Here is a 22,770-nt window from a genome sequence, read left to right on the forward strand (position 1 = left end):
GGACAACACTGGTCTAGACACTGGGATGAACCATGATGAATTTATAATCTTTCCTTCAACTCAACAAATACACTCTGAGCACCTGCCTGGTGCAGAGTGGGCTTAGTGACCCCAGCTGTCCCTCGTGGCCACCTTCAACTCAGAAGGGCACTGAGGAGGCCACACATAGAACTGGGAATTGAAATCTGGATCCACGATCCATCTAGAAATTCTGAACAGGTGAGTGCTGGGTTAGGGAGGGTGACCCAGGGACAGCCTGGGGTGGTGATCTTATCAAAGGATCTGGGAGCAGACTATATCAAAAACATATACCTGGGAATTCTCACAATAGTGGCCTTCACAGCAATTTTGAGTTTCTGGTCCCACTCCACACTCTTTGGAAAACACTCTGCCAGAACGGCCTGTGACAAGTTCTGAAGCCAAAGTAAGTACTTTTCCAGATGATCTGTTTGGACCAGGTCTGGTGTTCATTCCAGCCCACAGAACCTTCCACTTGGGCAGATGGGAGAGATGTGCTGCAGAGGGCTGAGGCCACCTCCCTGACATCCCCCCCCCCCAGGCCCCCTCTGCTCTGCAGCTTCCTGCTCCTCTGGGCGCTCACACAGCCAACTCCTGGGGCTCCGGGGTTCGGCCTGAGGCTGAGAAGCAGGTGTCAAGAGTGACTGAGCACCGACCTTCACGAGTCACCCGTGATAAGTCTCACCCATGCCCTCCGCCAGAAGCCACGTTTTTCACCCCCTGAAGCCTCAGCTGTGTGACCCATCAGAGTCTGAAGGTCAGGACAGACCCAGAAGCGAGGAAGGGGTGGGCATGAGGAAGGAAGAATGGAGAGGCAGCTGCAATGGGAAAAGTCAAGAAGGTTTCCCACCCAGAGCAGATGTGGCAAGCCTAGACGGCAGGCAGTGACTGTGGATTGGAGAAGGATTCCGGCTGGGCTGCCTGGTCTGCCAGGGTGGGGAGAATGGGGGGTGGATGTTCCCGATATCCTGGGGGACTCAGAACAGGGCGCAGACCAGGAACCTACGCTGGCGCTGCCCTGAGTCCTGCTCTCTCTGCACGTGAACTAGGGTGGTCCTGGGAGACCCACCCCTTTGGGAATGGGGCTACGATTCCGGAGCTTCCAGCGTCTCATTCTCTCCAGGCCCTTGACCGGGGCTCTTTCTTGTTCCCATTAATCTCTAGTTTACCTTGCTTTCATGCTTGGCCCCGCCTCTTATCTTTCCCCTGAGCCAGATACCTCCAGGCCCAAAGCCTCTGAAGGGGAAGATGGGAAGAATAGGCTCCCCTGGCATGGGAGGGGCTCTGAGCCTTGGCCAAGCTCAGTCCCTTCCTGCCCCAGGCCTGGTGGGGGAGGGCAGAGATGAGAAAGGGCAAATTCTCTGCAGGCCGAAGAGCAGGTGCCCTGGGACCAGATTAGCGGTTTTATCCAGCTTTCTGGAATCTCTTGGGAGGCGAGGAGAGGCTTCTCCGGGCTGTAACCATAAAAGGGAAGTTGGGTCTCCCGCCTTTGAGTAGGATGCTTTCTATTCACCTCCCCTTCTGCTTTGCCAAAGCCAGAGGAAGGCGCTTATCTTTGCCGGGAGAGCCGAGGGAGCGGAAGGGCTGGCCCTCCACCCATGAGCGCGTATTTCCTGGCCAGGAACGGAAAAGTACACCCCTTAGTCCCAGTCTCCCAGCGCCCAGTCCTGGGTGCTCACTTCCCACCTCCAGTGCCACAGTCATCATGTCCCCTCCAGGCAAGGGGAGGACAGGGAAGGGTCCCTAGTCACGGCGCGGTCATTTACAGAAAGGAGAGAAGCAGGTTGGTGTGAGCTCCATGGAAGCCCCAGGACGTGATCTTTAATTGATGTTCTTGTCCCTGCCTCCCCGCCCCGAGCCCCAGATGACATATGTACAGGATGCTGTATGGAGCCGTTTCCAGACCCGGCCCAGTGCAGCCTACACTCCTCCCTGGGCGCTTCCAGGGTGGGCGCTGCTGGGGGGGGAGGGGGGAGGCGGGGGGGGGCGGGAGGATGCAGACAGCTGGGAGCCAGGTGGACTGGTCACAGGAAGTCTGGAGTCCTCCACATCCTCACGCCCACCCCCACGCTCGCGCACACGCAGCCTGTCCGCATGTGCAGAGGTATTCACACTTGTGCGGAGATGGGGATCCAAATGTTTGTGCCAGATGCATCAACCAGCTGTGTGCACGTGGATTGGCGAAGAAGGCCTTAAAGAACCGCGGCGGCAGCGCCAGGCCCAGCCCTTTCCCTCCTGCCCCCACTCCAGCGTGTGGGGCTGGCGGAGCAGGACTGGCCAGGGGGCGCCCCACCCACCCCCTTCTCTTGGGCAGTGCCAGCTGGAGCGCGGTATTGAGGATCCCACTGTAGCCACATCCGGCCACCCAAAAGGGTGTCAGTGGGTCTCAGTCCCCAGTTTGCCCTGACGGGTGGTGCAGATAAACAGGGAGCCATTTCCTCCTCAAAAATGCCCCCAGAAACAGAGGGACTGAATGAAACAGGCCGTTCAAAGGCCCTGGGGGTGTCCAGAAACCCCTGCTGAGTCTGGGTGGGGTATTCCTGGGGAGAGGGGCTCTGCTCCTTTGTGGCTTTCATCCGTAAGGGAGCTTGACCCTCATCTTGCCCTTGTTGGCTGGTTTGTAGCAGTCGAGCCAAGGCTCCACTGTCCCATGGGTCATGAGGGAAGGCCAGGGGCAGGACTGAGGCACCCCGCTCGGCCTCAGCCCCTCTGTCAGGCTCAGCTGCAGTGGGGATCAGAGGATGGAATGGGAGAACAACTGTAAACTTACTACTCAGCCCTGGAATGGGGGTAAGGAGCAGAGTGGGTTTGACAGGGCCTTGAGGATCATATCTGAGACCTGCCTTTTTTCTTACCTCCTCTTGTACATCACAGGCAAAACCCCTAACCCTCCAGTCACTGGGCCACCCCTGGCCTTTCCTGCTTGGGAGAGTCCTCCCTGGAAAGATGGCCCAGCCTGGGACCCCCTAGGCCATGCTAGGGGGGCACCTAAACCCTGAGTCAGCCCCAGAATCAACCTTCTTGAAAGGGGGGGAAGGTGCCATTTTATTTCAGGGACTGGATTTTCTAGACCCCCAAATACACGTGTCCTGGCAGGGACAACAGGGTGGTCATTTTGAAATTGAAGACAATCTGGGATGTGTGGTCGTTGTACCCATAACCTAGGCCTTGGGCACAGAACAGGCAGCTTTGGTTTGAATCAGCACTCATTCTCCTCTCCAAGTTCAGCAGGGCCGGGCCGAGGGGCACGCAAGTCCACACTGCCCCTGCCTGGCTTGGGGAGGGCTCTGTTCAACGAGAGGACTTGGGATGTGATCATCCCAGGGGAGGGCCCCAGGGGATGGCCATGCCTTGGTTCCTCCGGTCCCTCCCACAGATGTCAAAATATCCCCATAACTTCCCTCGCCCCAGCACCCCCAAAGTTACATTCATCAGTTAAGATTCAGTAAAAAAAAAAAAAAAAAAAGTAGATGTCAGCCCCCTCCCCCGAAGTCCCAGAGAGTTAAAACCCTGGTCCCAGCTGCCTGGTTTTGAGGAGGGGCCGTCCCAGGCCCTGCCCACTGGGGGGCATCCCTCTCACCCCCCCACCCTTGAGCTGTGGCAATCCGTGATGATGGAAGCTACATTCACACAGGGAGAGTTGGTGTGCGAGGCCAAAGCCGCATGGGGGGCGGTGGGGGACCATGAGGGGAATGCCCCAGGCCTGGTCCACCCTGGTGGAGTGAAGGGCAGGGCCACAGCCCCCCACCCCACTGCCAAGCCCTCCCCTCCCACCCGTGGGGCCAGGAGTTGAAGGGCTTGGGCCCGGAAGACATTTGCATGGTGCCTCCCTCCGTGGCTGGGCAGGGGCAGCCTCGTGGTTCAGGGCGGAGAGACGGTGGGCGCCAGGCTCGGAGGGAGGGGGGTGGCACTTAGGCCCCTCCGGACCTGGAACGGAGAGGGGGCGTCAGGGGAGGAGGTGAGGCAGGGCCCAGAGGGAGAGCCCCTGAGCCGGGCCCTGGGAGGTCAGTGCTGGGCCCTAGAGGCGGCAAGTTACAGGCTGGCCAGGGAGGGGATCTGGTGGGAAGTTCAGACAGCGGTGACATGGAAGACAAAACAGATGGGACGCAGAGGTAGGCTCCCCTCCCGGGAGAAGGGGGCTGCAGGGGACACAGCTCCAGGACCCATCTGGCCAGGGGTGGTCTGGCCATAGGAAGGGCAGGAGGAAATGGACCAAGGCCTGGGGGGGCAGGTGGGCGGGAGGAAGGGACAAGGGCAGGCTGAGGACTTCCTTCCCGGAGCGGGGCTCTCCCACCCCTGTAGCGACAGCAGTGACAGCAGGGGTGGGGGAATCAGCCCCCAGCTCCCCATCAACAGAATGTGAGGTGACGAATGAGATGGAGGAGACAGGGACAGCGGGAGGGATGACGTGGCCGGCATCACACTGCCCCCTGCTGGGTCGGGTCGTACCTTCCCCGGCGGATGTTTCTTCAAGAGCCAAGGAGAGAGCAGGCAGGGAGAGAAAGGAAAAGGAGCCATCGGTGACCTTGCCCTTCTCTCAGGGAGGGCCTCCCTGGCTCCCATGAGACCCCTGGCATGGGCCAGGATCCCCAGGACCGGGTCACTAATGATGGGCCTAGGAAGAGATGCCTGGGTTTGAGTCCTGTCTCAGCAACTAACTCATCAAGTGACCCTGGGCCTCAGGTCCCTCCCCTGCACGGTGCAGGCGTTAGACCAGCTCGAGGGCCCCAGGCCCAGATGCCCACAGGACACCGTGGGCTACGTGGGGCCTAGGGACAGAGGACACGGCCGGTTTCCAGCAGCCCCTGCTGGGCTCCACTCCACGGCCGTGCTGGGAGGCACTGAGGCCCAGTCTTCTCCTTTTGCAAGAAAAGCTGGGAATCAGGATTGTTAATGTAAAATTTCTTGTGTTTTTGGTTCGTCTGTTTTTGTTTTTGTTTTTTTAATCTCTTGGAAATGTGAGCAAAACAAGACCGTGTGGCTGACTGACTCCGACTGTGATGTGTGAGCTTAGCTAACTTCGCAGGGAGGCCCCTCAGCTTCAACGGTCTGGGGTTCTGATACCCCCCAAGAACGCCAAGGGATGGGGGGGCATGTGTGTGTCTCTTACTTAAATCCCCAGCCCGTGCCTCCCAGGACGATGGCTGCGACCAGGACAGCCCCCGCGATGGAGCCGATGATGATGTTGGTGCCGCTGGGACCTGGGGAGGAGGGCAGGGCTCGGTTGGCGGGGACAGGCATGGAGAAGGGGAGAGACAGAGCCCCACCCCAGCCAGCTCCAGCCTCACCCTTGTATCTCTCCGTCTCCCCCGTGGGGGGAGACGTGGGCAGGGGGTTGTGAATGCTGCAGTCTTTGCCTGTCCAGTCTGGCTGACAGATGCACTTGCCTTCGTTGCTGCAGACCTAGAGGTGGGGTGGGGCCAGTAGAGGTGAGCGGGGGCCCTGTCCCCTCTGGGAGCCCCTCCCGGCATCCCTGGCCTCCAGGCACCCACCCCGTGGTGGGAGCAGATCCGGCGCGCCCCGCTGCCAGGGCAGGTGCTGAAGTTGAAGGTAGAGGCTGGTAGGCACCGATGATCCAGACACAGCATGTTGGGCCCGCAGGCTGTGCCATCCTCCACGTAACTCAGGTCGGAGCCATCAGCCAGTTGTACGTGGCCACCCCTGGGGAACCGGCGAAGCCAGCCTCAGCCCTTGCCACCCACTCCCATCACGGCTGCAACCCGCCCTTCCCCAGACAAGGTCTCAGCCCGTACCTGCAGTCCAGCTCCTTGCCCTGGTGGTAGAAGGTAACACTGTTGATGTCTCCCCCTAGGTCCCCCAGCCGAGGAGCTCCAGAGATGTTGACGCAGAGGAGGAAGCCACAGAGCACATCCCTGTTGGGGCAGCGTGGAGACAGTGAGCCCCAGGTCTGACCTCCAACCCAACCGCTACTACTACTACTGAACTTGAATCTGCCCTCTCCCCACCACCTGATTTTTCACATATTCTCCGCTGGGACTCATAGGCTCATCCAGGAACCTGCTGTCCCAACTCTGAAAAAAAACCCTCCTGGGTCCCAGAGCTGGGGAGGCCAACCAGGAGCCTTGGCAACTCACTGTTTATTGCACTGGACCCAGCCTGACCCCTTGCGCCCACAGTTCCCGCGCTCTGTCCCTTCCACGTTCAGCTTCTCATAGCAGAAGCGATCAGCAGCCGCTGTAAGGAGATGACGCCAGGCGTCACCCACTCACCCCAGAACCCGCCCCAGGACCTCAGGCCTGCACCTCCAACACTCTGGCCTGACCCCCGACCCAGCTGGGTTCGCTGAGATCCTGGAGAGCCACACACTCGGTAGAGGGCATATTTAGCCAGAACTTACCCCTCCCCAGCCGCTTGATTCTGGGTCCTCCGGAGTCCCCTCTCCCATTCCTAGCCAAAGACTCACCATGGCCCCAGAGGGCTTGGCACTGCCGGTCCCGGGTTTTGCAGCGACCTCCGTAGCAGCGGCCCTAAGGAGCAAACAGGAGACAAGGACTGAGACACTGAGTGGTCGGAATGGATATAAAACAAAAGACCGTATTGAGCCAGAGGCCCCGAGGGGGACGGCCCCACCCCCCACCTCCCATCCCCCACCCCAACCCAGCATACCTGTTCCTGATCGCAGTAGTAACCATCCAGCTTGTGCAGGTTAGGGGGACACTGTGGACAGAGGGGCTGGGCTGAGCAGAGCAGCCCCAGGACTGAGAGTTGAAGAATGAAGGGGTGTCAAATGCCCCCTCAAGGGGCTTACAGTAGTACAGGGCTCTTCCAAGTCAAGAACAAGAGGTCTCGCTCAGAACTCAGACCACACAAATTGGCAAGTCCCATAGCCTCTCCAATCTCCCTGTTTCCTGTAACTACTTCACAGGGCTCGGAGAACTTAATGGAACTAAATACCTGGCACGTAATGAGGACTTAAGAGATGTTAACTAATACTATTATACACTCTCATCCTGAACACACACCAACCCCGCGCCAGGCCCTTGGAACCCCAGCCAGACTATACTGATTTAATGACGGAAGGAGCAAAACCAGGAGGCATGAAGAACCCGTTTCACAGGCGAGGAAAACGAGGCTGACCAGCGGCGGCGACGCCAGCAGCGGAGCGGAGGGGCGCAGATAACAACAGCCCCGCGGAGCCAAACCTATAAGGATAGGGGTTGCCTCCCACTGGGGCCCTCAGGGCGGCTGGACTGGACGGACCTGGCTCGAGTCCCCGGTGCAGGTCTCCGCGATGTCGCACTCGTTCACCGCCTCTCGACAGGACACACCCCGCGGCTCGTACTGGGAAAGGGAGGCGTTTCGCTGCTCAGCCCAGAACCGCGGACTCCGCGCCCGCCTTCCCCGAGGCCCCGCCCCCCCCGGCCTGGGCCCTCGGCCCCTCCCCCCCGGCCTGGGCCCTCGGCCCCTCCTCGCCCCGCCCCCCGGCCGCTCCTAGCCCAGTCAGCACCGCCCCCAAGCCGGCTCACGTCCCGCCCCCCCCGCCTCTGGGTAGGTGCCCCGCCCCGCTCCTCGTAGCCCCGCCTTCAACAGGCCCTTGGGGGCGCACGCCCGCCCTTCTCCCTCTCCATTGGCGCTTTCTTCGCCTCAAGTCCCGCCCCTACATTTGCCCCGCCTCCAGCGGCTCCTCCTCCCTGAGTCCGGTCCCTTATCCGGCTGTCCTGTTCGCAGCCTGGTCCCTCCTGGTGCCGCCTCCATCCCGCCCCGGCGGTAGGTGCCCCTCACCTTGCAGCGGCGACAGCAGAGTCCGTCGCTGCACATGGCGTCGTGAGTCAGGGTGCATTTCTTGCAGCAGTTCCCGCCCGCACGGCTGCACTCCTGAGGGACGCAGGGACAAGGGGAGGGAGGTGGGTAAGCCCTGACCTTCCCCACCCAGACCTTCTCTGGCGCGCCCCCGTCCCGCACCTGGCGCCGCACCAGTCTCTCACCTGCACCGAGCCACAGTCGCACTCCTCCCCTGCCTCCACGAAGCCGTTCCCACACTCAGGCGGGTCCAGGAGCTGGACGGGGAAGGGGTGTCGGGAGTCTGGCCGGGACCTTGCCCAAGCCTCGCTCCCACATCCCCGCCCTGGGGCTGCTACCTTGAGGGGCTTGTTGAAGAGACAGCTCCCGCCTCCCTCCTGCAGAAACTGGTTGTACTCGTCGATACTGCAGCGCGAGAACTTGCGGGGCAGGTAGAACCTGGGCAGGGGGCAGGGGACGGAGCCGCTGAGTCCCCGCCGCGCCCTCCCCTCCAGCCCACTCTCGCCCCTTCTCAAGACTGGGGATGGGGTGCACGGGGGGACTCGGTGACCATCTCGAGGAGGCTGAGGATCTACGTGCCAGAAGAGGGCACGGTCATCCTCCTGCCTGCCCATCAAGCGGAAGTGGGCAGCGGACGTTGCTCCTGTCCCCTTCCCGAAACCTCAGGACGGCTCAGAGCTGGAGGTTGGAGAGCTAAGGGGGGAAGGTGCCTCCACACGAGGCTTTGGCGGCTCCCAGTGGCCACAGCGCACAGTACAGGCTGCCAGTTTGTGGCCGGCTAGGGAATGTGGGTCTCCTTGGCCAGTGTCCTCAGAAAACTGGGCTTTTTGAAATCCTAAGTGGGCCCAATAGCTGGGCCTCTTGAGCACTGCCACTCAGTGCTCCCTATGGTTCTCCCTCGCCCAAGACCCTCCCCTAGCTTGTCCCCAAGAACTCACCCAGTGTCTTCCATGATGCAGCCCAGCCAGTTGTCTGGACATTTGCAGTCCCCTGAGAGGTAAGCGGGTGGATATAAGGGAGGGTGGAGGACTGCCCCCCTCCCACAGTCACCCTCTTCACTTCTAGAGCTGCTGGGAGTGGGTCTGGGCTGGTTGTGGGGCGACATGGGGTCTTCTTTGATACCTGCGGAGCTCCGGTGTTTATTCCACATCATGCCCAGGTTCTGCCCCAGCGTCTGGGCCAGGGTCACTGCCATGGCGCCCATGTTGTCATACTTGGGGTGAGGAAGACGGAGCACACAAATGTCTACATCCCTCGTGCCCTTCACAGCCCCTCTCCCTTTAACCCCCACCGCCATCCCAGCCATGCCCCACACAGCTCACCTCGTTCACACCTCCACCCCTGGACAGGGAGCAGATGCCCCCCACGTAGGCAGCCCCGCTACTGGTGCTCTGGAAAGTCCTGCCCCTGGAAGGGAGAGGGTTATCAGGAGAAACCCCTGCCTTGCCCACGGTGGCTTCCCTAGGCTGTCAGGGGCAGACTGGGGAGACTCGCACACTAGAGCCCTCCCTCAGGGAGGGGAGCCCGTCCTCATGTCAGCCTGTGTGACCTCAGCAAACCCCTTCTTCTCTTTGCGTTTGTTAGCCCATGAGCCACATGACAGGCTCCTATGAGATCATCTCTAACTGCAGATTTTTTTCTTTCTATCCGAGCACTGAGTTGCTGAGGAAAGGATGCTGGGACAGTTTGAGAGGAGAAGAGGGGACAAAAGGGGAGCTGATAGGCAGAGGAAGATCAGTGGGGACCGGAAAAGGAGGCATCAGCCTAAGATACAGGGAAGATGCCCAGCCTATGGCAAATGGCTGGGGGGCTGGTGCAAGGTGAGCCCAGGTCCCAGACCCCGCAGGAGCCCCTGGCGCCGAGCAAGCGTCCAGCAACCCCACGCGGCAGCAAGCAGCTGAGCCTGACAGGACATGTGGGGCGGGGACTCACGAGAAGAGATGGGTGGCATCACTGGGCTCAGGCAGGCCCTCCCGCCGATAGACCATGAGCCGGGCCAGGGTCTCCAGGAGGTCATCCTGCACCTGGATCTTGTCCCCATCAGCCCACGTTTCCATGGCAACCAGCACGATGCGGGTATTGAGCTGCTCCTTGTACATCTGGGCCCGGAGGGAAGAAGATGAGGGTGGGGCTGGAGGGTAGGAGAGGGTGGGGGCACAGGGCTGGAGGAGGGCCTCAGTTTGTCTCTTCAGGAAGTGGGGATCAGAGGCTGATAGGGTCCTGCCGAGCTCACCCCAAGCATGTGTGCAGCAGGCCAGTGGCGAGGGAGGAGAGGGAAGGGAAGGGGGGTGGCTCACCACATCTGCCAGGTTCACAACGGACTTGGCAAAGTTGCTGGTGAGGACCACCGACTGGCGCATCTGCTCGAACTGGCAGGAAAGAGAGTGGGAGGAGGGCCAGGCTGCTTTGGGCCCCCCCCCAGAATTGCCCCCAGGCTGGGAACTTACCAGCTGGTGGTCGTTGACCACGATCAGCTCCACGTACTTGGTTTCACTGTGCACGGTGGGGTGGCCCCGGCGGACCTGGGCGGTGGGTGGGCACTTGGGATCAGTCCCCTCCAGGCCCGGCGTCGGGGCCAAGCCATGGGCAGACTCGGGGGTGCTGAACTCCAGTCAGGGATAATGCTGGTCCCCCCACTGGTGGGGGTCCCCTCCCTCCCCAGCCTTGGTAAGAGGGCAGTCAGCCTCAGTTTGTCCATAATTCGGGCAGGTGCAGACACGGGTGTTAGGAAATGGGGTGGGGGGCTTCCTCTCAAGCGTGGTACCCTGGCCCCCAGCCACATCAGTCTGAGCCCTCCTTTGCCCCCGTCATGGATGGACCACAGCCCGAGGTCTCTGCAGCCCGAGGTCTGTGCGGGCCCCCGTACCTGCCTTTTCCTTCTCAGCCTCGGCAGGTTCACAGGGGCAGAATGAGCAGGGGCAGCAAATAGGCAGCCTGGGGGGAGGGGCCAGGTGAGGGGAGCACAGCTGGCCCCCTCCCCAGCCCCACTTTCCCTCCCTTACCTGGTTCCCTGCATCCGAGGGGGACTGGGAGGAGAGGGGTCCGGTAAATGAGGTGGGGAAGGGGTCCCTGAAATGAGGGGGAATTAGTTTTTGGCGGGGGGGGGCGACCAGGTCTGCTCCTGAGCCCAGATGGGGGACAGCTCCAGCCCTCACCCCCACCCCACCCCAGGGTGACCCAGAACTGGCCAGAGCTCCCATGTCGGATCTGATCTCCCAGATGCTCAGATTCCGGGGTCAAGACCTGGGGGCGCCCTGAGAGATAGGGGCAGAGGACACTGGAGCCCGATGGGAGGTTACTTGGGGGACAGAGGGGACATTGGAGCTGAGGGCACAGGGGGAGGGAACCAGAGCTGGGGTGACTGAGGAGGGCAGTAAGGCTGAGGTCACCAAGGGAGGAGGCAGCGACAGCCATTGGGACAAGCCACGAGGGTGTGCGTGCGCGGCAGGGCTGTCAGAGGGGACCGTGAGGGGCTCACCTGGGGGCGTTCCTGAGGCCTGGCCATCTCACGGGGCTCCACGATGTAGGTGAAGTTCCCATCAGAGAAGACCCCACTGCAGAGACAGAGGTGCAGGTCCCCACCTGCATCCCCAGGCCAGGGATGAAGGCTCTTCCCCCTTCTCCCGCCCCTGCCCGTACTCACTGCAGCCCCTGGCAGGTGGACAGGGCAGCAAAGGATTGGGGGTTCCCCCGGAGCTTCCCCTGGTAGTAGCAGTGGTCCCCGGCCCCCTGGAGGAGGAGCAGAACATGAGCAGACATGCCCCCGGCCCTGGTGTGAAGGCAGGAGGAGCGAGGAGGGGCCCCGCGGCTGCTGGGTGTGCGGCTGGCCATGGGCCCTGGGTACACCTGGGGATCTGGAGCCTGGTCCTACTCTGGATGTGCTCCTAATTTGCTCTTTCACCTGGGCGGGTGCCTAGTCCTCCCTGGGCCCCCATCACCTCACCTACAAGATGAGGAAGTTGGGCTACCTCAGTGGTTCTTTTTTTTTTTTTTAAAGATTTTATTTATTTATTTGAGACAGAGAGAATGAGAGACAGAGAGCATGAGAGGGAGGAGGGTCAGAGGGAGAAGCAGACTCCCTGCCGAGCAGGGAGTCCGATGCGGGACTCGATCCCGGAACTCCAGGATCATGACCTGAGCCGAAGGCAGTCGCTCAACCAACTGAGCCACCCAGGCGCCCTACCTCAGTGGTTCTTAGCCACTTGGGAGGGGCAGGTGCATGGTTCATAGACTCCTCTGAGGAGAGCTAGCACTCGGGCCAGGCACGGCTCTAAGCACTTACCACTGAGGAGCTCACTTAATCAGATGAAAGCTGTGGACTCAGCCCCAGCAAACACACAAGTGCACACACAGTGTATTCACAGAGACCACCGCCTCGGCGGACACGGTCTACGGCTGAGGAACTGTGAGCAGCGTGTGTCCTCTTGGCCTGGGCTCTCGGGTCAGAGGGGACAAGCACCCCCCTCCCTGCTCCTGCAGAATTACTTGTGCTCCAGTTCCTGAACTGGCTGGTTGGGGGTGGGGGGACGGGGAGGAGGCTATTTATAGACACTCATTCATCTCTGCTCAAGCCCCTGGGCCTCTGGGGCTGGGACCCTGGTGTCCCGGGCAGCCAGGAATTTCCAAGGCCTTGGTGTTGAGTAAGAAGGGCATTTCCCCAACGGCCACCTCCTAGAAAAGTCTGGGCAGGGGGCAGGGAGGGTCCTTGAAGGCCTCCATGTCAGGCAGAGAGGCCGGCTGGGAGTCAGACCTTGGGAGCTGGGTGAAGGGAGCTCAGGCTCCACGCCATTCAATACGCCACACTGACTCCGACCCTTGGAGCCGCCATGGTGGGGAGAGATGGAGGGCCCCAAGGGGCTGGGCCCACCCAAGTATAGAATATACCTTGGACCCCATCTCCACTGACCACCTGTCCCTTCATTCCATCTCCCCTGTCCCCTTCCAAAGGTACTCACGGTGTTGTGCTGGGTTGTCCCCTCCCGGCTAAAATGGCGCTCCACATATTGCGAGGAGAGGAGGTGACTGAAACAGACAGAGGGGGCCAGGAGGAAGGAGAGGGGGTCGCTGCTGGGGCTGGATCAGACTTGGGTCCCACCGCAGCTCAGATCCAGGTCCCCTGCCCCAGCCCTGCCCCCGTCTCCCCACCCAGCCAAGTCAAGACCATGCCTTGCCCACCCGCCTGCTGCCCTTCCTTCCAGGCTCAAGGCCACACTCACTGGTTCAGCTCCAGGTCCAGAGTGAAGTTTGAGTTGAAGGCTGGGATGACGAAACTCACTTGGGCCAGGTGGACAGGCTGGGGGTGGGGGGAGGGCGGAGGGGAATCAATCTGGGGAACCTCAGAACAAGGAGTAGCGCTGGGGAGGGGATGGCGCAGCCCAGCAGCCAAGGGGACCGTTGATTTGGGGGGAAAGAGCTCATCTTCCTCCAAGACCCTGTTCCCTTCCTGGGGACAGGGGCAGGAGTATGCACCCCGGCACACAGCCCACCTTCTGGGCCAGGGCTCGGTGAGCAGCATAGGGGGCACGTGCCAGCCCACCCTCTCTGGTGTAGGCGCCCCCTAGGGCCAGGCTACCTGAGCAGCAGGGATGGAAGGCAGTTCAGCCTGCCCACTGCTTCATGCCAGGCCCTCCCTGCTGTTGGCAGGGCCAGCCCCGCCCTCAAGTGGACTAAAGAGAGCCCCCCAGAAGTACCATGGGAAAGGGGCAAACTGGAGATGGGGGAGCAGTGTGACCCCCGGGCCCTGCAAACCAGGCCCCTCCCTTCCTGCATCCTGGCCCCAGCCTCAATTGATGGAGGAGTCTCGGACTCTACAGACAGCGTAGCGTGGGTTAGAACTGGAAGCTGGGGTGATGGGCTGTCCTGGATGTCCTGTCCAGGATGCCATCCTGTCAGGAGGAGGGAACTTGGCTCCTCCACCCCCAAGTCCATTGCCCTCTGCCTTGCCCAAAGCAGCTCATCTTTAATATTTCAATCCCATGGTTAATTTTTAAACACGGAAGTTTTCCTGATAAATTTTTCAGAGGGGCCTTTGCAGTGGGGCTGGGAGGCTCCAGGTTGTCATGGCGACGTACCAGGCCTGAGCAAGATGGCTGCCCTACCCGCTCTGGGCGCCCAGCTTCTGCGCGGAGTGGGGACTCCAGACCTGAAGCTAGTGTGCCTGGAGGAACAGTGACCTCAAGAGAAGGGGCAGGAGAGTCTGTGCTAAGGGAATGAGGGGGACTCTCACGTCCCCACTCCAAGCGTCAGGTCTCACAAAAACCTGGAAGCACAGCAAGGGCCTGAGAGGGACTAGAGCCTTTTTCACGCCCCTATCCATTTAAGAAGACTGAAACCCAGACCCCCAGGTGAGGGTCCCACCACTGGGCCATGCAGGTGTGAGGCTTTTCTCCTGGGCTGCAGGGTGGAAGGGAGCCCCAAGGTCACGAAATCTCATAGCCTGGTGCTAGTTGGCTTTCTTATCAACCACCTAGATTTCTCATTTTTACTGAGTGCTTATTATGTGCCAGGCACTGTTCTAAATACAAGCATTATCATATTTGATCTTCACAACGAGCCAGTGGGGTAGAAGCCACGGCTACCCTCCTCTGACAGATGGGGAGCCTGAAGGACAGAGAGGCTAACTAAGTTGCTCAAAGTCACACAGCTAAGAAGTGGTGCAGCTGGGATTCAAGCCTACAGAATCAGCTTCCAAGGCCTTCTCACCCCAAAGGTGAAGTAAGATAGAAAGGGCCCATGAGAGGCCCTAGGAGAGGGGGGTTGAGGTGGGGTGAAGGGCCAGCGCCCAGGTAGGCAGCCCTCTGAGCTCCAAGGACACTGACTCACCCTATCCCAGGCTGACTGAGCTCAAGCTCTATCCCAAGCCCCTAGAGCGTCAATCAGACTTGAAATAGAACGTCAAGGAGTCACTGCTTTCCTCTTCCTGCCCTGGCCTGGATCATCTCTGCTTTCTCCCTGCCCCTGGGCCTGGACTACCTGTACCCCTCCCACCCCACGCCCTTGGCTTAGACTATCCCTGCCCTCCCTCTCCTCTCCTGGGTTTGGTCTATCTCTGCCTTCCCCAACCATCCCTGCCCGAACTACCTCTGCCCTCCCCTGTCCTCAGGTCTGTATCCGCTTGTTCTTTCTGCCCCCCACCCCCACTGATAAGCCCCTATCTCTGCCCCTATGGGCCCCCCAGAGGAGCAGCCCTTCCAGGCCCCTTGGCCCAAGCCCGCTCCCTCAGGCTGTGCAGCTTCAGGGGTGAGCCAGCAGCCTCCCTGAGCCTCAGATTCTCCCACTAAAAATGGTACGATGAGCCCAGATAGATGCAAGGCTGTGAAGTTGGCTTTGTGTGGTGGGGGTCGTCTTGGGCCAGGAGAATTCTGGCAGCGTCGGCCCTGGTGCTAGCAGAATGTCCACCACTCAGGAAGTCAGCAAGCTCACCCATCTGGCCTCCCCCATCTCTGTGCAGACCAAGCTGACCCCCACTCTGGGGAAAGCCCAGACTCGTGGAAGAGCAGACACTAGGTCCTTACTGTCCCCACCACCTCCTGCAGCCTCATTCTTCCCCACCTGCTCAGGCCTACCCTGGGCTGGGCTGCCCCTTCCCCAGCAGGACCCAGGGCCCAGGCCAGATAAGGGCAAGGGCAGCTGCTGGGGCTGGGGGCTGGGCCTGAAAGGAGGCAGCCCAGGGAGGACTAGGGAGCCACCAAAAGTGCTGGAGGAAGGGGAGGGAAATCAGAGAGCCGGGCAGGGCCTACATGGGGACAACCCCTGTCTGCAGGAAGTGAAAGTTAAGGCAAGCCTACCTCAGTCCCCAGGAACTCTGTACCCCAGGCACCTGGGGTGGGGGCTCCTGCTGGCCCCAGACTCCTAAGACGGCCCCCCCACCCCCACCAGCCAAGCTTTAGGCCTGAGTTCTATCAAAGCCAAACAGCTCCTTACTTGGTCTGCCTCCTGCCCCTGACCTGCCCCTGACCTCTTCCATTATCCCTCAGTTCCTCCCCTGGGAGCCCCTTCTGTCCCTTGCCACCCGCCCGCCCTCCTCCGTGCCCAGCTCAGCGCTGTTGGTGACCGGCCGGCCAGGCCTCGACCCCGTGCCCTGCTCTTGCCTCTCACTCCCCGGCCATCCGGCTCTCACGTGCCCTGGCTTATTTGATCCCAACCCGCCCAGGTCATCTGGTGCTCATTTTACAAATGGCAGGCCAAGGCTCAGGGAGAGACACTCGGAGGTGACTGGCCCAGGGCCATGCTGGGGAGGTGCGGGGTCAGATCTCAGCCTGGGGCTGGGGTTCATGTCTGTCACAGCAGCTCGGCCACCTGGCTTCTGTGACTGCCCTCCCCGAGGCTCCCTTGTTACCAGCCCGTCCACCCCCTCGGCTTGGGCTTATGCCCCGTGTCAGGCTCAACCAGATTCAGGGGGCAGAAGGAAGGAGGCAAAAATCCCACTGAAGTCCCCGAATCACAAATACAGACGCCAGGCCTCCAGCCTAGACCCATAGAATCACAGTCTTGGGAAGGGGGAGACTGAGGGTCTTGGGGGGTTCTCAGATGCTCCAGTAAATTTGAGTGTCCAAGCACTGCCCTTCAAACTGTCACCCCAAATCCCTCCACCGGAATCCCCGTCTCCTCCCATGGCTTTCTCCTCCTCACCCTCATCTGCAAAGCCCGCACCCCCCAACCCACGAGTGCTGTGGATCCTCTACTCCTGAGCTGGCCCTTCACCCCACCTCAACCCCCCTCTCCTAGGGCCTCAGCTCTGGACATCTCTGATCACTGATTCAACTTTTCACACGGCCACCTTTAGTCCCCTGAGCACACAACACGCCCATCTTTTTTTCAACACTCATGTTGAATGGAAAGGCATCAGAAGGCCTGAGCCTCAGTTTCCCCATCGGTAAGATGGGGTTGTCATGAGGGTCAGATGGAAGCCCTTCTTAATGTGTTATTATCACAAGGATTAGTAATCATAATCATAACAGTTGAAGAACGAAGTGTAAATGTTCCCGCTGAACAGGGCTTTGAGGAACTAGCCGAACCACATGGGCTGGGTGGTGGCAGACGGCATGGAGCCAGAGACACAGGGGCCCCACCTGCGGGGGGAGACATCCCCTCCCCACGGCAGCTGTCGCCCACGATGTGCTGAGGCTCAACTGATCAGCAGGACTGTGGGAATCCCAGACCGAACAGTTGAACAAATTTCTGATAATGGGATTTTACCTATATTTTTGAGGACAGAGTCGCTTCCTTAGAGGGTCATGAGTCCCTCTGGGGACAGACTCTAGGCAACTGGGTCCCTCTAGGCAACCAGGAGGGGGTGATCAGGCAAGGCCAAGCCCACAGGCCAGAGTCTGGGGAGGACTCAAGACTCCTGCCGCATTGTCCCCACCCCCACCAGCACCACCCGGAGCCTGACAGGTAACCCCCAAATGCCCAGGCTTCTGTCTCGGACACCAGCCCTCATGCTAGTCCAGCTGCCCGTACCCCGCCCTGGACACTCGGGAGCGAGGGCAGGCCTCACAGATGTTGAACATCTGTTCTTGCCAGATCCCAGGCAGGACACCTGACAAACATCATCGCCTCTGATCCTCCAAGCAGCCTGGCAAGACGGAGACGACTCTTAGCCCCATTTTATGGATGAGGAAGGTGGGATTCAGAGGCAGCAGAACCAGGAGCCGCCAAGGCTGCTCCCCCCACCCTCACCCCCAAAGCCTTTCAGACCCAAGCTTAGTCTCATGCGTGAACAATCTCTCCGCCCAACCTCAGGCCGGGGCTCAGTTCACGGCCCTCGCCTTTGCAGAGCAAGCCTGGGTGGGGAGGGGCCAGCACAAGTCCCAGGGGCGGCTTCCGGCCACCAGCCCCCTCCCGGGAACCATCTCCTACCTCCAATCCCAGGACAGAGCTGCAACCTTGGCTGTAAAGACAAAGCCTGGCCATGGCCCTAGTAGGGTACGAGGGCTCCAGGCCCAAGGTCCTGTGGCTCCCTGCCGAGGACTGCCATCTAGTAAGGGCTGGGGACTGAGCCTTGCCAGATTGTCCCCGACCCCCTACAGCAAGAAAACACAAACCCGCCGAGGGCTTCGGGGGTAGCATTTCCAGTAAACGCTGGTCTGGACAGCTTTCATAGGAGCTCAGCCCAGTGACTGATGTCCCCCCTCCTCCAGCTGGCTCTGGTATGTCTGTCTCCAAGGCCTGGAGCCTGGAACCTCTCCACCCTCAATTCTGTTTGCTTCCCCACATCTTGCCCTTGTCTTGGTTCTGAAGGAGTCTGGGTTTCCCTAGGGGGCAGACATAACCCACACAGCAGCTCTGTGTGGATTAGAAAAAGGTTCCCCTCAGAGACATGTAGCCTCATGAGCCCACAGATTTCATTCAGTCCACTTGCCTGGGCACTCCTGTGCAGTGAACAACCAGCCCAACTGCACGCGGTGGCCCTGCTTGTTCTTCTGTCTCAATCTTCAGCTTCAGGCTCCCTTTGACCACAGGTTTCTGCACTTCCAGAAACTCCCCCACCTCTCTGGGCCTCAGGCCCAGCCTGCTTCCAAACTGGACAAAAACGAGGTGTTGAGAGCAGTGGGTCCCCCGTGGCCCCCCTCACTCACTATACCCTGAGCGGGAGGCAGGTGGACTCAGAGCATCGATCTTGGGCCTCAATCTTGACTCCGCTACTTAAGTGATGTGTGACCTGGCTTGTTACTTCACCTCTCTGTGCCCGTCTCCCCACCTGTAGAACGGGAATAACAACAGCCCCATCTCCTACAGCTGCGATGATCATTACATACCTCAGTACGTGGAAAGGCATAACACTGCCCCAGTAAGGGCCCAGTAAATTGTCATTTCTCTAGCTTCTAATTCCTTCCTGGCCACCTTCCTCCCCCCGCACCCCCGCGCTCCCCTCCCCACAAAAGCCAGGAGCCCTCAGCACACAAAACCCTTTCCTATCACCACCTCCGGGAGGTGGATGAGGCTGAGATGAATATTATCATCATCCCGATTTTAGGGATCAGGAAGCTAGACCTCAGACAGGTGATGTGACCAGGCCAGAGCAGGTGAGCACCCAAGCCCCCCCCACCCTAGTCCTGCCGGCCAGAGTGCTCCCCCACACTCGCCACCTGACCCACAGCAAATAGAGATCTTGCTGCTGCCCCAACACCTCGCTGGGCCTGAGGTCCCAAGCCGATGCAGTAATTTTGCCCTGAGCCCAACAGCGTCAGGGTGTGGCACTTCCTGTGGGGACCCGGGCTCAGTGCTGCACGGGCTCCGTCATCAGCCCCGAGGGTCCAACGCCAGACAGGCCTCAGGGAGAAATGCCAGGTGGGAGGAGAGGGTTGCAATGTCTCCTTCCGGTCAGGGGGAGCTATTTTGGACATGTCCCTTTGTCTCCCTCGGCCTTCTGCCATCTCGCTGGATGGCACTGCCCTGGTGCCAAAATGGAGAGTCCCTGGAGGCGGAATGGTGCAGTGGGAAGCACCTGGTCTTGGACAGAATCATTCCGCTGCTTGAGATCTGATTGACTTTGAGCAAGTTACTCAACCTCTCTGAGCCTCAGTTTGCTCATCTGTAAAATGGGCAGGCAAAAGTCACCTTCCTTACGGAGCTGTGAGAAATCCACCTCAGGGGAGACCGAGGTACGAGTATGTCCCCTGGGGAGGCTGCAGGGAGGTCCCTAGAAAGGCTCAGTGCTGGAGAGGCCCCCACTGGAGGTGAGCACCGCCCCACAGATCCACGAACCCTCCACTCCTACCCTCACCCCCTCAGACACCCCGTTGGGCACATTCAGACTTGGTTGCTCACACACATCACACAGCAGAACGACACCTGTCGTCTGCATACCCAACTCATCAAGTCCAGCTACACCCGTTCTGGTCCCCCCCCAACACAGTCCCAGGCGCCATCATAGCCCAGGACCCGCCCCCCACTCTCCCTCCAGGAAGGACTAGGCTGAGGAAGCACTCCATTCTTCATCCCTACCTGGCCCCCACGCCTTCTGCCCGCAATGTCCTCTGACCACACCACGGCATCACCCCATCCTCCATCTGGACCTCCCCTGAAGCACCCACCAGGGGCCCCAGCATCAGGCTGGGCAGTCAACTCCCAGCCAACACAGGCTTGGGGTGAACAGTTCTCGGGGGGTGACCCCAAGGAAGAAAGCTGGACCAAGGACCAAACCCAGCCAGGACACCCCATCCCTGGCCTTGGGATCATCCTATGGCCCATCTCCCACCTCCCAAGGAGCATGGGCAGACACTGAAGGCAGCCTCCAACCGCTTTCCTCTCACCCCTGCCCCACTGCCACCCCCATCCACCCCCACCCCCACCCTGCCTGCCCGGGACCATTAAGCAGCCCCTCCCCCTCCCTGCCTTGAGTGATGGTCCATCTATTATGCATGCTGCCTTCCTGCTCCATTCCATTTCCCGAGTATCCCCCCTGAACCCCCCCACAAACCCCTCCACCCCCCCCTAAGGGCTTTTAACCAAGTACATTAGGCAGGGCCAGATGCCAGTCTGACAGATGTCCGTTTCCCTCCTTCCTCTCTCTGCCCAGCCCAATTTACCTCCCACCATTCCCAGCTGCCAAAACTTCCCAGACCTCCGCTGTACCCCTCCTCTGAGTCTCTCCTCTACACCTCCTATTTCTGCCAGGCCTTCGCCATCCCTCCCTCCGCCCCCCCCGCCCCCCCCATTGGCCTGGCTAACTTTCAGCTTCCAGCTCCGGGAGAGCCGAGGCGTGCTGAATGAATATTCCATCTGGGTAATTATTATTCACATGATATTAATTAATTATTAATTGCAATTAATCTCCTTCATTCCTAACCTTCCTTTGGGAGGCAGGAGGGGCCTGGCAGCTGAAAGGGATGGGGCGGGGGGAGGGGGCGGGGAATGGGGCCGATGGAGCTGGCATTTGTGGGTGAGCTTGGGGCCTCCAACCTTTTTCCGGGACCCCACCCTCAGCAAGGACAGGAAGAAAGACAAGCCTATCAGTGCACAGAGGGAAACTGAGGCAGGAGCAAGCACTGAGCCGTTCCAAGAAAGCCCGCTGAGGGTGGCTGTGAGGAGAAACGGGAGCCCTACCTAATCGGTGCCTGGGCTCTTAGCGGCCTCTCCCTGTCCCCTACTGCCCTGGCCAAGCCCCATTTGAGGTAGAACCACTTGCTTTGGCAGGATGGGAGTGGGGGCGGGTGGAAGGCTGACCCGAGGCTGCATGAGTCCTGGGCATTCCAGGGTCCACGGAGGGCAGGGGATCCCCATGATGATTGGAGGGGTCCTGGAATGAGGCCAGGGCTCCCCACTAGTGGGCTCCAGCACCCATCAGGTGGGTAGCCCATTGTGCAGAAGGAAAAGCTGCAGGAGCCAGCGTGTGTGGTGGGGTGGGGGGACCCAAACCCTGGCTGCCCGGTGGCCTTCCTTGGGCTCCAGGCCTGCTTCAGCCCCCTGGCCTCACCACCCAACCCCACTCACCGGACCCCCTGGTGGCTCCTGGCGGACCCTGGTGTCCAACTGCTGCTTTCGGACCTCTCCCCCGGAGCTCTCCCCCACCAGACGGCTGGGCTCTGTGACCTCAGGGGCTCCCGGACGCCCCAGCTGGGGTGAGACCCGCCAGCGCAGAGCTCCGAAGGGACCCCGGGTCCCAAGACCTGGGGAGACAAGGCCAGAGCTGCAGGCGGATGCCCACCGAGGGGCAGGAGACTTGGGACTGGGGTGAGCACACCTCATCCCCCGCTCTGCTGTGGGCCTTGGACCCCTGCGGGAGAGGGATCTGGGCGGGAGGATCTGCTCCCCTGCAGAGGGAAGAGCCCGATGGAGAGGGGGCCAGGAGCTTCCCTCCCGCCGGCCCGTCACGACTGCCCCCCCCACCCGCAGAGACCTGCAGAGTCCGCCGGCCGGCGGCAGGGGGCTGGCCGCGGTGGGGCGGGCCAGATGGGGACAGGTGGGTGCACGCGCCCTCCCTCCTACCCCGCTCCCCCCCCCGCCCCGCGCTCGGACCTGCTGTCACCCCGAGCACTGCAGGAAAATGTGGCTGCAGCAGAAAGCGCCGCAAAAGCCGGGGCGGGGGCCGGGGGGGGGCGCGGCGGGGCCGGGGGCACTCACCCGGCGGGGGGAGCAGCGGCAGCAGCAGCAGGAGCGCCGCGAACGCCCAGCGCCGCAGCCGCCTCATGGCTCGCTCATAATCCTCCGGCTCCGGGGGCTGCGGCTGCGAGCGGCGCGGCGCGGGCGGGGGGAGGCGCGGGCGGGAGGCGCGGCTGCGGGAGGCGCGGGGCGGGGGCGCCGGCCGGGCGGGGGGCGAGGCTGACGGCGGCGGCGGGGCGGGCGCCCGGCTCAGCGCGCTCCGGCCGCGGCCATCCCGGCGGGGCGGCGGGCCGGGTTAAGAGCCGAGCGGCGAGCACGTGAGCCCAGGGCCCGCCCCCGGCCCCCCCTCCCCAAGCCGGGCAGGGCCGGGGCCGCCGCGACGGGAGGACAAAAGAGGCGCCGCCCGGAGACCCGCCTGCCCGCGACTCCTCGGGCCCCTTCGGCAGGTGCAGGGCAGAGCGCGCCCGTTCCCCCCCCCCTCCCCACCCCTCGTTGGGGAGCTCCGAGGACCCGTGGGCTGGTAGGGGAAGGGAGGCAGGGAACACGGGGACCCCGGGCTCTGACCCGGTGACGGCCCGTCGGGGGGGCCCGCGCGGTCGAGGTGCGGGGGCGTGGCTGTCCGGCTCCCCTTTGCCCCTCCGGCGCGGTACCCAGGACGGGCTTTCCCTGTAACCCAGCCACGAGGGCCCGGGTCGACCGCGGGCTTAGGTGGAGCTGGGAAGGTCGGAGGACCAGGGACGGGACCGAAGGGATCTCTCACCCACCCGCAGCAGAGCAGGTCACTGCGGAGTTCTCCCACACCCCGGGTCCAGACCCCTTTCCATCCTGCAGGCTCGTTTTCCAGGCCAAAGATGTCCTCTGCCTCCAGGAGGGCTGCGGGGATTGCTGTCACCAGAGACACCAGCAAGGGCGGGCCTACTGCCTCTGGGCTCCTGAATTCCTCCC

The 22,770-nt window shown here is 61.3% G+C and overlaps 1 protein-coding gene across 6 annotated transcripts; it reads right to left on the reverse strand.

The window, feature by feature from the left end:
* Positions 1-1,802: 1,802 nt before the first annotated feature.
* On the reverse strand, positions 1,803-21,946 carry ADAM11 (ADAM metallopeptidase domain 11). Of its 6 annotated transcripts, XM_081804850.1 has the most exons (27): positions 21,847-21,946; positions 21,217-21,392; positions 12,996-13,072; positions 12,735-12,801; positions 11,423-11,508; positions 11,258-11,333; positions 10,782-10,848; positions 10,646-10,713; positions 10,227-10,301; positions 10,077-10,148; positions 9,712-9,878; positions 9,102-9,186; positions 8,902-8,992; positions 8,718-8,769; positions 8,118-8,217; positions 7,965-8,036; positions 7,762-7,854; positions 7,240-7,320; positions 6,646-6,696; positions 6,443-6,506; positions 6,114-6,213; positions 5,772-5,891; positions 5,511-5,679; positions 5,307-5,421; positions 5,129-5,219; positions 4,468-4,485; positions 3,785-3,945 (listed from the first exon to the last, which is right to left on the reverse strand). In XM_081804850.1, exons 1-27 carry the CDS (start codon positions 21,911-21,913, stop codon positions 3,930-3,932), a joined length of 2,316 nt encoding a protein of 771 aa, XP_081660976.1. In that variant the 5' UTR covers positions 21,914-21,946; the 3' UTR covers positions 3,785-3,929. The 6 variants fall into 6 exon arrangements, 5 of the variants coding, with proteins under 5 accessions (XP_081660974.1, XP_081660976.1, XP_081660973.1 ...); XM_081804848.1 differs by lacking the exon at positions 5,511-5,679 and having other exon boundaries at positions 1,803-3,945; XM_081804849.1 differs by lacking the exon at positions 3,785-3,945 and having other exon boundaries at positions 4,304-4,485.
* Positions 21,947-22,770: the final 824 nt, after the last annotated feature.

This window comes from Leptonychotes weddellii, chromosome 15, assembly GCF_054177405.1.
Source record: "Leptonychotes weddellii isolate Sample4059 chromosome 15, ASM5417740v2, whole genome shotgun sequence".
In the NCBI taxonomy this organism is placed as follows: Eukaryota; Metazoa; Chordata; class Mammalia; order Carnivora; family Phocidae; genus Leptonychotes; species Leptonychotes weddellii.

Excerpts from the sequence above, each read along its gene's own strand:
- ADAM11 (XM_081804847.1), bottom strand. The coding sequence starts at position 21,913 with ATGAGGCGGCTGCGGCGCTGGGCGTTCGCGGCGCTCCTGCTGCTGCTG. Across the intron at positions 12,802-12,995 it reads CTGGACCTGGAGCTGAACCA|TCACCTCCTCTCCTCGCAAT; the intron begins GTGAGTGTGGCC and ends TGTCTGTTTCAG. Across the intron at positions 5,892-6,113 it reads TGGGTCCAGTGCAATAAACA|GGATGTGCTCTGTGGCTTCC; the intron begins GTGAGTTGCCAA and ends CTGCCCCAACAG.